General features: G+C 49.3%; 1 protein-coding gene and 1 pseudogene across 1 annotated transcript; one reads left to right on the forward strand and one right to left on the reverse strand.

Moving 5' to 3' along the window:
- The first annotated feature begins 6,865 nt into the window (after positions 1-6,865).
- Positions 6,866-13,327, forward strand: LOC123409806 (annotated as a pseudogene).
- A 219-nt stretch (positions 13,328-13,546) lies between these two features.
- Positions 13,547-14,374, reverse strand: LOC123409805 (16.0 kDa heat shock protein, peroxisomal). The gene has a single exon (XM_045102680.1). It carries the CDS (start codon positions 14,161-14,163, stop codon positions 13,747-13,749), a length of 417 nt encoding a protein of 138 aa, XP_044958615.1. The 5' UTR covers positions 14,164-14,374; the 3' UTR covers positions 13,547-13,746.
- Positions 14,375-14,702: the final 328 nt, after the last annotated feature.

A 14,702-nucleotide genomic window follows, 5' to 3' on the forward strand; every position in this document is an offset into this window, starting at 1 on the left:
TCTGGACTAAAAGAAGATGTGGAACCTTTGGGAGGAAACTAGAGGCCACCACACATCAGGGAGCACCCAGGGGGGTGGCCACGCCCTGTTGTGTGGTGGGCCCCGGTGATGCCTCCTTACGTCCCTCTATGTCCTATAAATTCTAATAAATCCCAAAAACCGCAAGGAGCCTCCCGAAACACTTTTTCCGCTCCTGCAAGTCTCTGTTCCGCCATGTGCCCATCTGTAGCCCTTTTCTGATGCCCTACCGGAGGGGGGTCAGTTACGAAGGAATTCTACATCATCCTTGTTGCTCCCATTGTGATGTGTGAGTAGTTTACCACCGACATACGGGTCCGTAGTTAGTACCTATATAGCTATCTCTCTCTCTATCTCTCTCTCTTGATCTTGAATACAATGATCATCACATGTTCGCATTGATCTATCTGATGTAGTCCTTTTGTGCGGTGCATTTATTGGGATCTGATGAATTCTGGGTTTATCTTCAGATTATTCATGATAAAAGATTTGAGTCTTCTCTGAATTCCATATTTGATTCTTATTTTGATGATAATTATAGCTTCATAAATCTCTCTCATCTGTTGATTTAGTTCGGCCAACTAGATCAATCTTTCTTTAGTGTGTGGTGTGCGTTGTAGTGGGTTCAATCTGCTGGTCCTATATATCTTAGTGACATAGGAGGGGACAAGACACATCTTTGTATTGTTGCCACTAAGGATAAAAAAGATGGGGTTAACTCATATCAATTGAGTTCTCTTTGTCTACATCATGTCATTGTTCTCCAAGCATTACTCTGTTCTACTTAATAAGCTAGATGCATAGTGAATACAGGTCGATGGGTGGAGTAATAGTAATAGGTGCACGCAGGTGTCGACCTATTTGCATATGGACGTGATGCATATATGCACATGATCATTGTCGTGAATAAATATTGCATAACTATGCGCTTTTCTGTCAATTGTACAACAATAATTTGTTTACCCACTGTATGCTTAGTGCATGAGAGATGCCACTAGGGAAAACTATTGGCCTCGGGTCTATTCACTAACATATTTACAAACGCTGCAATTACCTCTATGCTTTTATTTACTTTTTATTTATTTTGAAATTATCAACTATCATCTACACGCTTTACTTGTTTGCAAATAATAAGGCCAAGGGGATTGACAACCCTCTTGCTCGCACTTGGTGCAAGTGTTTGCTTCTTTTTTTTTGCAGTCGCTGAAGACGGGGGTTGCATGTTACTTCTATTGGTTCGATAACTTTGGTTCTCACTGAGGGAAATAATTATCTATATTATGATGCATCACCCGTTCCTATTCAGGGAAAATCCAACACAGATCACAAGTCTCAGTTAAAAGTTTTATTTTTATATTCGTTCGCGTGCTCTCCCCCACCCCATTTTTATATCCGATACACCCTTATATATTTTATTTACGAGAGGAAACGGGAAGGGACTATTAGTGAAGAATTGCATCTCTGTATTTCCAACAAGAAAGAGAATGGGAAAGTTAAACATTTAGATTTAAGCAAGAAATCACAAAAGGATCAATTCTCTCTTGACAATATTGAGTTTCTGCATGAGTATCATATTGTTCATCACCCACTCTTCTAAATGCTTCCTCAAAATATCTTGTGAGCTACAATAATTTTTTCATTTGAATTACTCGCTACAAGACTTGATGCCCAACTCATGAGATCATGATGGCCTTAAATATCTTCAAGAAATATCTTGAATTATTCTCTCTAATCATTCACCAAAGAGCTTGATCCTTCCTGGCTCAACTTATAAGCCCAAACGAACAGATTTTTAGTTTCCTCGAATGAACTCTATCTTGGTTAGTTTGATTTATTCACTAAACTCAATATTTGTTTCTCTTAGTCATTTTATTGCATATTCTTAATCATAATATATCCATGTGTATATGTTGATCTTGATGCATACCCTCATTTTGATGATATTCTCCCCAAATCTAAGCTATATACATATGAACCACGTATGGAACATTTCTTCCTATACAACCCAATGCAATTGTTAGCCCATGCAATCGTCAATCACTACAAATCTGAATTCATATCTTTATCTTGATGACTTTCATCCTGGAACCCATCCAGTGTTTCTACAATATTGTCTGAGTACATGAAATCAGGTTCCGACCTGTGCCCTATTTGTTTGATGAAACACATTTTTTAATCATCAAAGGAGGGGGCGATGCTAAGCGTCAGCCGACCGGTGCCAACACCCGAACGATGGCCTTCCCAGACGTAGGATTGCTTCTCACCGTAACGCCCAAATATGCCGCTCCAGCCCTATCAAGTAGTGAACTCTCGATAAGCATAAAAACACATAACATAGTCGCTAAACAAGGTGGACATCATTACAAAATACCATCAACTAAATAGAAGAGAATACAAGATATAAGTTGGCCTACACTCGCCACAAGCTAGAATAGAAATTTCTCAATACATCAATACATCTCAATCATCATCAAAAAGACATGATCTAACTATGGATGAAAATGAAACGAAACAAAACAATGTTCACCCCCGTAATATCACGCTGCCAACTGGGAACCCATCCTATGTTGTCGAAGAACAAGAAAATAAAACACACATGACTCTCACATAAAAGCATCAATTTACTTGGACCTGCATCTATTGTAGTAATCTCCAAGCCTTTGGGAACTCAGCAGTCTTATCACCAAGTGTATCAACACTAGCAAAGATTAATATGTGAGGAATGATTAAGTGGTGAGGTAGCAAAAATCACTAAGCATTCGTAAGCAACTAGCCTACGAGTACTAGAACAAGAAGAGATAATTCCAACACATGAATGAGTGCAATCGAGTATGATCAAGAAGTGATCCTGAACTTCTACTTACGTGTCAATCATAGCCCCACAATGGTTTCTTCCCAAACTCCCTCGAAAAGAGATGATCATGGTTACTCACGGTTGGTATACTTTAATTGATTTTTGTTTGGAAGTTCTCTACAACCAAATATATAAATTTCCAAGATGTTACATAATTGTAGACACGACTTTACGAAAGACTTAACCCTACATGGATGCTCCAATTCGTCCAGTTAGAAAATTAATCACAAGCTGCTTTGGAAAACTTGAAAAAAATGAGACCAACCAAAGGGCTAACCCTTGTTGTCTTTTATTTATAGGAGAAACTACGTGAGCACCGCGAGTTAGAGCCGAGGCTCAAACCTGGGCGGGCTGGCAACTATCCTAGCTGCCCTGCCAACGGGTCGACGCCCCGTCCTCTGCTTTGGAAAACTTGAACATTGTGATAGCACGACGTATCATCTGAATCGTTAGGCAGAAGACTATCATAAAACTTAAAAAAGTCTAGCAACACCTCCTGGCGTATCAACGATCCCGATAGGAGCTGCACGTATCTCGCTCTCATGACACGACCGGATGGGCTTGACGTCAGGTTAGCTGAGTCCCTGGTTTCTAGGCCGCGTCAGACATCTCCTATTTTGGACCAGCACGATGAGCATTGGCCTACCTGTATTATGTGGAATTAAGAATCCGCGGGTTCATGACACCCTATGCTTTAAGTAATTATAAGAAGTATTATGTTGGCAAATTTTAAAACCAAATTTGTACCTTACTAGAAGAGTTTTATTTAAAGATAAATTATCAAGGTGAGGGGGGCATAAACCCCAAATGTCGCCAAGAGTTATACCTAGAAAGACGGCTATGGTTTCTTCGATACCTACTCACTTGTCGTTAAATTAACAACCATTCGAGTAATACTCTCGTTGGCTTCCTTGCATGGTCTGCTAGTTCACCAAATGGATGTATAGACATCTTTTCTTAATGGAGAGGTAGACAAGGAAATCTACATGCAATAGCTTGATAGCTTTGAAGTAGAGGGCTAGGAAGGAAAGCTATGTAAGCTATTCAAATCTTTATGTAGCTTGAAATATGAAAATAAGAAATGACGGGCAAACTTTTGTAAAACTTTAACATCTGGCCGTTTTGTTGTTAATGAAGCCAATAACTGTGTACATTATCGCCATGGTGGGGTCAAAGAGTTATATTGTGTATGTATGTTGATTAGCTACTGATATTTGGAATCAAACTCAATGTCTTATGGAGTTTAAGACTTTTCTATCTCATGACTTTGACTTGAAAGATCTAGGTGCGGCTCATGTCATCTTAAACATCAAGCTACTGAGAGATTATGAGGATGGGATTACACTTCTACAATCCCACTATGTTGAGAAAATTTTGGGTCGCTTTGGATATTCATATTGCTCTAAAGTGACTCGAAAGTTCGAAGACATGACTATAGATAAAATGAGATGCTCTAAAGTGATTGGTTCACTCATGTAACTAGCTTGTGCTACAAGTTCTGATATTCGTTTGTTGTGAGCAAACTAAGTTGGGTTTTTCCAATCCAAGAGATGTACAGTGGCATGTTGCTGAAAGAGTTATGCGCCATCTAAGAGGTACTCTGAGCCACATATTTGACTATACCGTATATCCGAAGGTACTTGAAGGGCATAGTGATGGGAATTGGATCTCTGATGTTGATGACATGAAAGGCACAAGTGGAAATGTGCCCGTACTTGGTGGCGGTGCTATTTCCTAAAAGTCCTGCAAGCATACTATCTTAATAAAATCAACTACGAAAGGAGAACTAACATCATTAGATAAATCCTGTGTCGAAGCACAATAGTTTCAAGAGATTTACATGCACTGGTTCAAAGCAAATTTGGACTATCCTTATGAGCTATGACAATTAGATATTAATTTTCAATGCAAAGAATTGAAAGGACAACATCGAATCCACAAAGCTTATTAGAAGTGAAATGAATATGTTAAGACATTTAAGCAACTCCAGAGCAATAGTGTTAGATTGCATTCAATCAGCTAAGAATCTGGGAGATCCCTTTACCACAGGGATATCATGAACTGTGATAGAAAGTGCACCGAGGGAGATGGTATAATCCCGCATGAGTTACCATAGGGGTAACCCAACATATGTGATCGGAGATCACATGAAATAGGACCTGTATAAACAAGCAACTCCTGAGAAAAGTAACCTTACTAACCCACTCCGTTAGAGATGTAGTACTATCGTAATCTGTAAGGCAAGTTGATGTTTGTATTAATGTGTTCTAAATCTTGTATAAGTAATATTTATCCTACAGATCAAACTTCGGAAGAACACACCTATATAAGCCTGACTACGGATCATTCTATGAGGTAGGATAATCTCTAGAAACCTCACAAACAAGTCACGAGTGTTACTAATATGCTCCACCCGTGGGGTTAGCCTTTAGCAGCATAGTACTAGTAAGACAATTGGTGAAACTTATAAACGCAAAACTGACAATTTAACTTATAGTTCATTGTTTAGTTGTGAAGAAGCCCGGCTCTTTCATCTAGGTGGATGTTCAACCTTAATATGTCTCCACAAAAAATTGAGTAGATCAAAATAATGCGTGGAAGAGAAGACAACGTTATGTGCCTTCAATATTTGGTGGGGATTTTCCAATTATAGAGGGGCCTTGGGCCCATATAAACAAGAATTCATGTTTAATCTCTTTGGCCCCATGTGGGATGCATGACATGATGGGAATTTTAGTACCATACTCATAGTGGAAGAGAGTTAAGACATTTTATAAGGTAATCTCTTTCACATGCTATTGGATTTTGAGAAGAGGTGTAGTACACCCGCGATCCTCCTCCATCACCCTCCTCACCACATCGATCCGAGCTCACACATATGTCATGCGTGAACTTTATGTTTGCCGGTCGGTAATGGTGAACTAATCTGAGATTAGTTACAAGTCGCTGATGGAAGTGCCATTATCCTAGACGTTGAACCATGGGTTGTTTGTCGACTCGATCATGGGCCTAAGACAAGACCCACGACTCCCTACCAGATGGACTATATATTGGAGGCATTAGCAACACCAAAAGACATAATCAGTTGCTCCTTGCGCAAAAACTGACCTATCATCTATTGTTCCACTCACTATTGCTGCTTCCGTCAGGTCGTTTGGGAGATAGGCCTCCGGAACCCCGTCCTTTGCAATCCTGCACGAGAAGAAGGTCGATAAGGTTTTTACCGAGCGTCTAAGCGTGAGTATTTCATATTTGTCATCCTCGTCATCTGCTTCAACTACTTCCCCTACACCGATGCCATGATTGCTTCTGTCGCCAAGAAGCTGCGGATGAAGCCGCAACCGCTGCATCACGTGACTTTACCCTGGCCTATCGGAGAGTATGATCTCTCCATCCCTTATTTACGCGTTCATGTGCTAGCCGTATTTACCGTGTTAGTAGATGTTTCGGTTCTATGTTATGCTCACATGTTTACATATCGGTATGAGCTTCATACTCTTAATGTCATGTTCATTATTCATCTAGGGATTAAACCAACCCAAATGATAAGTACCACACGTGTGGCACCCCGACACTTATGGTTTTCGATAGTAATTTCAGTCACGCACCAATGGCAAGTTTCACTGACACACGACAAGTTTATGTTAAAAATAATTTAAAGCACGGAAATTGATAAGCTTGACAACTAAAGTTGCCATCCTTCTCGCATTACCAAACTTATCATAAAAAAGTTCAGAATTCCATGTGTTCATGGCATGCGTCATGGTTCTAAAGCAATCAATAAAGTGCTAATATATCCAGTAACAATATATATATTCTTTTTCGGGTCAATTGGCTTCATTTATTTGAACTTGGGCCATCGCGCCTTTTTTTTTTTGCGAGGTATCGTGCCTTCTCTTAAAAAAGAAAACAAAGAAAAACATCAAAGGGCAAAGAAGTCGGTACCGAAAGACTACATTCCCACTTTTCTAATGACGCCTGATCCACGATCCAAATACTCTGCTCGGGTCACCAATGATGATAGCCATGATGATATAGCATGCCACAGCTGCTCCAGAATATGTTTTCGGGTTACGCAGACCTTATCAATCAGCTGTCCTTCACACTAGTTTTGGCTGTTGATACTGGGCAGTCCAACTCCAACTCCATCCATGGCGACCAACAAAGCCAGTGCTCCGGCAGGCCCCATCCCGTTCAAGGATGTTGTCATGAACAACTTCGACCTGCTCGCCACCATTCCGGCGGATCAGAGGTCTTTGGAAGACAACGGCGATGTCCTGGTATCGACGCTGCCGAGCAAGCTGATCGCCGGCAGCACTCAGCACAGGCTCCGGTGCTACCAGGGCTTCTGGCTGCCGGAGACCTTCGTCCCGGCGGCCATCGGCCTGCAGCGCCGCTTCGTAACCCGGCCCGACGACGTCATCATCGCCAGCCTCCCCAAGTGCGGCACCACGTGGCTCAACGCCCTGGCGTTCGCCACGATGGCGCGCCGCTCTTACCCGCCCTCCGGCGCCGACCACCCACTCCTCCGCCTCAGCCCGCACCAGTGCGTGCCTTTTCTCGACGTTCTCTTCGCCGGAGGTAGCCGGGAGGCCAGACTCGACGTGCTCCCATCCCCGCGCCTCATGTACACGCACATGCCACACGAGATGCTGCCGCGTGCCATCGGCGCCGGCGGCTGCAGGGTCGTGTACATCTGCAGGGAGCCCAAGGACACAGCCGTCTCGCTGTGGCAGTTCCTGTCATACCCTAAACCGCTCGAGCTTGCTCTCTCTCTCTCTCACTCTGGTTAGAGGTAGACGAAGGAAATTTTTGTGCCGCGTACAAGTGCAGCTTTTCTGTTTCATTCTTTCACTTAAGCAACGAATACAAAGCTAACTGAAAACGACAGAATCGGGGAAGGAGCAGGTCGTGTGCGTTGCCATCCCAACGCCCCGCGCGCTTCGTCCGTGATGCGCCCATGACCATCTTGTTTGTGCCATCCCACGATCAGGTCAAGGCCGCAACTAAAGGAAGATCTAGCCTAGTCTACGCCCGAGTCGCAGCTCCGGTTATTTGAAATCAAAAGCGAAAGATACGGTGGCGCCTTCCTCTCTGACGAAACTGACGGAGAGGGAGAACACCAGGTGGTAGTCTGACGAAACTGAAGAAAAACTCCCAGCATCTGCAACTGTTAGCTGACAATCTCCCCCTTAATCAGTTGCTGATGTTGATCATCCCCAGTTTCTCCCGTAGCTCTTGAAACTTCATGCGAGGCAGTGCCTTGGTCATGATATCGGCCAGCTGCACGCTCGTGTGAATGTGCTCGACGGCAATCCTCCCGTCCTGCACGCATTCCGTGATGAATGGAAACGTGTCTCGATGTGCTTCGTCCTGTCATGGAAGACATGGTTCTTGCAGAGCTGGATTGCCGACTTGTTGTCGATGAGGAGTGGGGTTGCACCTCCTGGATCACCGAGCAGGTCTTCAAGCATTCTCCGCAACCAAACGCCTGTGCACGCTGCTGCAGTCGCCGCCATGTACTCGGCTTCGCAGGATGAAAGGGCGACCACCTTCTGCTTCTGGGACTGCCAGCTGATCGCGCTCCCCGGAAAGTGAACACCATACCTGATGTGCTCTTCCTATCATCGACATCCCTGGCGAAATCAGCATCACTGTATCCGATCAACAGCGGCTCCACTTCACCTTTCTTGTATCTACACCCGAAGCTCAGTGTGCCTGATATGTATCGCAGCACCTGCTTCACCGCCGCCCAGTGCTCTGTCGTGGGAGCCTCCATGAACCTGCTGATAAAACCTACTGCATAGGAAATATCTGGGCGTGTGTGTACCAGGTAGCGGAGGCTTCCCACAATGCTGCGGTAGAGCTTCTTGTCCACCGGAGGGTTCGATTTCTCCTTGCTCAGCTTCAGGCGAGGCTCCATGGGGATGTGTACTGGGTGACATCCTCCCATCCCAGCTTTCTCCACGATCTTGGCTACATAGCTCGCTTGCTTGAGCGTGATCAAGTCCGTTCCCTGATGCACCTCGATGCCGAGATAATAGCTCAGCAATCCAAGGTCACTCATGGAGAACACGGACATCGTCTGCTGTTTGAACTGAGCGATGGCCTGCAGACTTGATCCAGTGACGATAAGGTCATCGACGTAGACCCCCAGCAGCAGTCGCTCCCCGTCGTCACAACGCATGTAGACGGCGTGCTCGGAGGGGCTTCTCTTGAAGCCGAGTGCCACCAGTGTCTCGTCTAACTTGATATTCCAGGCCCGCGGCGCGTGACAGAGCCCATACAGCGCCTTGGAGAGATGGAACACCTTTCCTTCTTCGCCGGCATGTTCAAAACCTGGTGGCTGTGTTACATACACCTCCTCCTGCAACTCTCCGTTGAGGAAAGCTGATTTGACGTCGAGGTGGTGCACCTCCCACCCAGCCTGTGCGGCTATGGCCAACAGTAGCCGCACGGACTCGAGCCGTGCCACCGGAGCGAACACTTCCTCATAGTCCACCCCTGCACGCTGTGCATATCCCTTTGCGACGAGCCTCGCTTTGTGTTTCACGATCTCGCCCGCGGAGTTCTTCTTGAGCTTGAACACCCACTTCACCCCGATCACCTTCTTGCCCGGCGGGAGCGTGGTGAGCGTCCATGTGTTGTTGTCGTCGATGGACTGTAGTTCATCTACCATGGCTGCCCTCCAGGCAGCGTGTGGCTCCGCTTCTTCAAAAGAGTTGGGCTCCTCCCCCGCCACCACCAGCAGCTCCCCAGGATCCAGAGTCACATGCTCCGATTCGTTGTGAACAGCATTGACCATGCGGTATCGGCGTGAGGCTTCCTGGGAGCCTAGTGCCGTGTCCGGCGTGGTGCCAGACGGTGGGGATACATACCCCTCCTTCACCCCTTTGCCTTTGTACACCCCTGGCTGCGGAGTGTGTGCGTGCTCCGGCGTCTCTCCACGCTCTTCAAGTGCAGGCGATGTGTCAGCGAGGGGAGTGCCTGGGCACCGTCCCGGTTCTCCTCCAATCCTGGGTTGCTCTGGCTGCCTCGAAAGGGTTTGGGCGGGCGTGAACTCGATCGTGAATGTCCCCTCCCGCGCAGTCTCCATCTTCCAGTCCCAGTGCGCCGTCTCGTCGAAAACAGCGTCCCTTGTGATGTGCACTCGCTTGCTCACTGGGTCGAAGACGCGCCACGCCTTGGTCTGTCCATGCTCATACCCGATGAACACGGTGCGCTGGCTGCGGTCATCCAGCTTCTTGAGGCCAGGCCGCGTGACCTTGGCGTGGGATATGCACCCGAAGGTGCGAAAGTAGCTCACCGCCGGCTTTTGACCATGCCAGGCTTCGTAGGGAGTCATGCCGCGCACGGCCTTTGTTGGTCCGCAGTTCAGTAGATGAACCGCGGTGGTCACTGCCTCTCCCCAGAACTCGTTCGGCATCCCTTTTGCCTTCAGAAGACACCGAGTTGTCCCGACCACAGTTTGGTTCCGGCGCTCTACCACACCATTTTGCTGCGGCGAGTACGGGGCAGTGAGCTGCCGGCGTACGCCGCGATCAGCTCAGTACTCTCCAAACTCGGTTGAGGTGAACTCCCCGCCCCTGTCGGTGCGTAGTGCGCGCAGCTTGCTAGAGGTCTCCAGCTCTACTCCGGCCTGCAAGCGCTTGATCGCAGTCGGTGCTTCGTCCTTTCTGCTCAGAAGCACAATCCACATGTAGCGAGACTTGTCATCTACAAGCAGCAGGAAATACCTTTTCCCTCCATGTGTGGGCGGTGAGATTGGTCCGCAGAGATCACCGTGGACAAGGTCCAGGCGATCACCGGCCCGATAGGCAGCTTCTTGTGGGAAGGAGGCGCGCCGCTACTTCCCGACCAGGCAGCTGTCACACACCTAGTCGACGTGCTCGATCAGTGGCATGCCGCGAACCAGGTCATCCTGGGACAGCTTCCGAAGCGCGTCAAAGTTCAGATGCCCGTAGCGGGCGTGCCACCGCCACGCATCCTCGCCAGCGGACGCTGACAGGCACACAAGACGTGTGATGTCCAGCTCGACGGTGTAGAGATGATTCCTCGTCCTGCCCACCTTGACAATGACGTTCTCCTGGCGGTCTCGCACCACCATCATGCTGCTCCGGACCAGTGCGGTGCATCCCGCCTCGTCGAGCTGTCCGACAGAGATAATCGAGGTGCGCAGCCGAGGTACATAGTACACCTTCGAGAGCACGCGGTGACGCCCTCCGTGGGCGACGAAGACCACCGTTCCGCGCCCCTCGATCTCGACCACCGACCCGTCACGGAAACGCACCGTGCCGGCGATGTGGCGATCTAGCTCGGAGAAGACGGTAGGGTCTCCTGTCATGTGATTCGAAGCACCGGTGTCCAGGTGCCAAGTGGGTTCCTTGGCGTCCCCTGCCGCCCCGAGGTTCACCTCGGCGCTCTCCTTGTGGAGATGCACGAGCTGATCCCCAAACGTTTCGCGGTTGGGCTCATCCGTGAGAGGCGTCACCTGTGCCATCGGTAGCGCAGGATCTTCGTCTTCTGCAGCCGAGAGATGAGCCTCGCCCGTGCCCTCGTCCTTCATCTTCTTGCGACACTCGCGAACCCAGTGGCTGCTAATGCCGCAATAGCGACAGTTTCCGGAGCGCTTGGGGCCGCCCTTTCCGCCGCCAGGACGAGCGGCGTTCTTGCCGCGGTCGCCTTGCCCCTTCCCTTGAGGTTTCTTCCCGGCGCTGCCCCCCCCGGTAGGGGACCCGCCTTGATCTCCTCGCTTGGCACGCGCGTTCCACTCCTCCATGGTGAGGAGGAGCTTGCTGCCGCCCTCTTCCTCGGCGTCCAGCTCGTAGCGCTCCTCGGCCGCCTTGAAACGCCCAATAACCTCTTCGATTGACGTGGTGTCCAAGTCGACAAGGTTGTCGATGGAGAGCGCGAGCTGCGAGTACCGCTTGGGCACGATCCGCAGCCACTTCTGGATGACGCGCTTGTCGCTGATCGCATCTCCAAGCTCCCTGAGGCACGCGCACAGCCCTGTGAGGCGCATGGCTAACTCGTCGATGGACTCACCGGACTTGTGACGCAGCTGATCGAACTCCCCCCGGAGGTTTTGGGCTTTGGCGTCCCGAACCCGCGCGGATCCTGCGCGCATGGCTCGGATCGCCTCCCACAACTCCTGGGAAGTTTTGTGTTTCCGGAGCATGGGCAACATCTCAGCAGGGACTGATCGGAGGATGAACTCCATCGCCCCCTTGTCGTTGCGGTATCCGTACTCCTCGTGGAGGTCCTCGGCGCCCTCGATCGCGCGCCACATACCTCTTGCCTGCATCCCAACCTCCATGAGAAAGCTCCACTCGGCGTAGTTCGTGCGTGTCAATGGTGACACGTTGGCGTGACCCGACACGACCGGAGCGAATTGCCTCGCCACCGCCAGCTCGCGCCCTTGGCCGACCGCGTATCGTGGCGAGCTCTTGCTTCCGTCGTCGTCGGCGCCCTCCGCCTTCTTCTTGCCATCATCACCCGCCATCACAGGTCGCCGGATCCTGTCAACGCGGCTTTGATGCCACTTGTCAGACCCTAAACCGCTCGAGCTTGCTCTCTCTCTCTCACTCTGGTTAGAGGTAGACGAAGGAAGTTTTTGTGCCGCATACAAGTGCAGCTTTTCTGTTTCATTCCTCCACTTAAGCAACGAATACAAAGCTAACTGAAAACGAGAGAATCGGGAAAGGAGCAGGTCGTGTGCGTTGCCATCCCAACACCCCGCGCGCTTCGCCGTGATGCGCCCATGACCATCTTGTTCGTGCCATCCCACGATCAGGTCAAGGCCGCAACTAAAGGAAGATCTAGCCTAGTCTACGCCCGAGTCGCAGCTCAGGTTATTTGAAATCAAAAACGAAAGATACGGTGACGCCTTCCTCTTTGATGAAACTGACGGAGAGAAAGAACACCATGTGATAGTCTGACGAAACTGAAGAAAAACTCCCAGCATCTGCAACAGTTAGCTGACAGTTCCGCCGGAGCATGCACTGCACCCGGAGCTCTCGTTCGTTGACACCTTCGAGTCCATCTGCAGCGGCGCCAACACGTACGGGCCGTTCTGGGACCACATCCTCGGGTACTGGCGCGCGAGCGAGTCGTGGCCGGAGAACGTGCTCTTCTTGAGGTACGAGGAGCTGCTGCGCGACCCCGCCGAGAACGTGAGGAAGCTCGCGCGGTTCGTCGAGCTGCCGTTCTCCAAGGCGGAGGAGGAGGCCTGCCGGCGTCGTGCGCGGCATCGTGGACCTCTGCAGTCTCGAGAGCCTGAGGAGCCTGGAGGTGAACAGGACGGGCTTCATGGACGGCCTCAAGTTCCCGCGTAAGGCCCTATTCCGGAAGGGCGTGGCCGGCGACTGGGTGAACCACATGTCGCCGGAGATGGCGCGCCGCATGGACGAGATCGTCGCCGATAAGTTCAGCGCCACTGGTCTCAGTTTCCAGTGAAGTAAGAGAATTTCTTCGTACATAGGCCGATTTGTCAAGCAAGCCGTATTTCAGTGTAGTACTCCTTAGCAATTTGTATGTTTGCTCTTGCAGGTTCCTCAGTTTGTCAGAATAAGCACGCAAGTTCAAAATGGTCTTTCAAATTTCTGCATCACCACCTCAAGATCAATTCTTTTGTCATTCCCAACACTATTAATCAAATACCTCAGCTTGTCATACTCATACGTCCGCAATACAGCATCATTGACGATTTTTATTTTACAGTAAAACCATTCACAGCTACCAATTTTGTATTCCCAGCTGCTAGTGCTTGGCATATTTATCATATCAATCACAGTACAACTTTCACGGTTGGTTTACGATGACACATGACCAGCCCCATAAACATACCAGACACCACAGAGGCACAGAGTCCGGCGTCAGAGCTTGCTGGAGACCGTGATGGGCCTGGTCCGGGGCCGGGCCGGCGCGGGCTCCTTGGGCACGACGACGGTGAGCACGCCGTTGTCGACGCTGGCCCTGATCTGATCCACCCTGACGTGCTCCGGCAGCGCCACCTCCCGCGCGAACTCCGGCTTCCCGCGCTCCGCCACGTGCCACACCGCATCCTCCTCGTTCCCCTCCTTTGTCTTCTCCTTGGCCGCGCCCCTGACGCTCAGCACGTTGCCGTCCTCGACCTGGACCTTGACGTCGTCCTTGCCAAGCCCCGGGACGTTGATCCGGAGGACGTGGGAGGTCGGTGTCTCCACCCAATCCATCGCGGCCGTGGCGGAGGCCAAGGGCCGGGCGTAGAGGAGCCGCCGGAAGGGGCTTCCCCCGAAGAAGAGGTCCGCCATTGATTGGAACGGGAGAGCTAGCTCGGACGGGATCGTCTGGGACTGCAGTTGAGATGAGAATCGCACGGTTGGGAATTGGTACAGGGGTCTCGGCGTCGGCGAGGTGGGAAAAATGGCTAAGAAACTCGAAGGATGGGGGCAATAAATCAGGAAGGGTTTGCGGCGTCGACGTCAGAGCGACGGTTCGAGAGACACGGAGAAAGAGCGACTTGCTGGATGACGGTGTAGTAGATGGAAGAAACTTCTGGAGTATGTATAGTTTGATATGTCTGTACTCGTCTCGAACAGTTCCTTCGGCTGGCTGCTTACAAATATGCGTGGCATTTGTAAATGAGAGAAGCGTCTCAAAGAATATTTCTGTCCATTTGAATCCAACTGGAATCAATGTACAGTTGCTAAACATTTTATTCAAAATATGACACTCTCTCATTTCCGGTTTATAGAGCATGTTGTATCTCTAGACTAATAATTTGACCAATGTGATCGGAGCTATATATCACGGAAAAGTATATCATTAAAAACTTTAAATGCTATATTTT

Source organism: Hordeum vulgare, chromosome 7H (assembly GCF_904849725.1).
Source record: "Hordeum vulgare subsp. vulgare chromosome 7H, MorexV3_pseudomolecules_assembly, whole genome shotgun sequence".
Taxonomy (NCBI): domain Eukaryota; kingdom Viridiplantae; phylum Streptophyta; class Magnoliopsida; order Poales; family Poaceae; genus Hordeum; species Hordeum vulgare.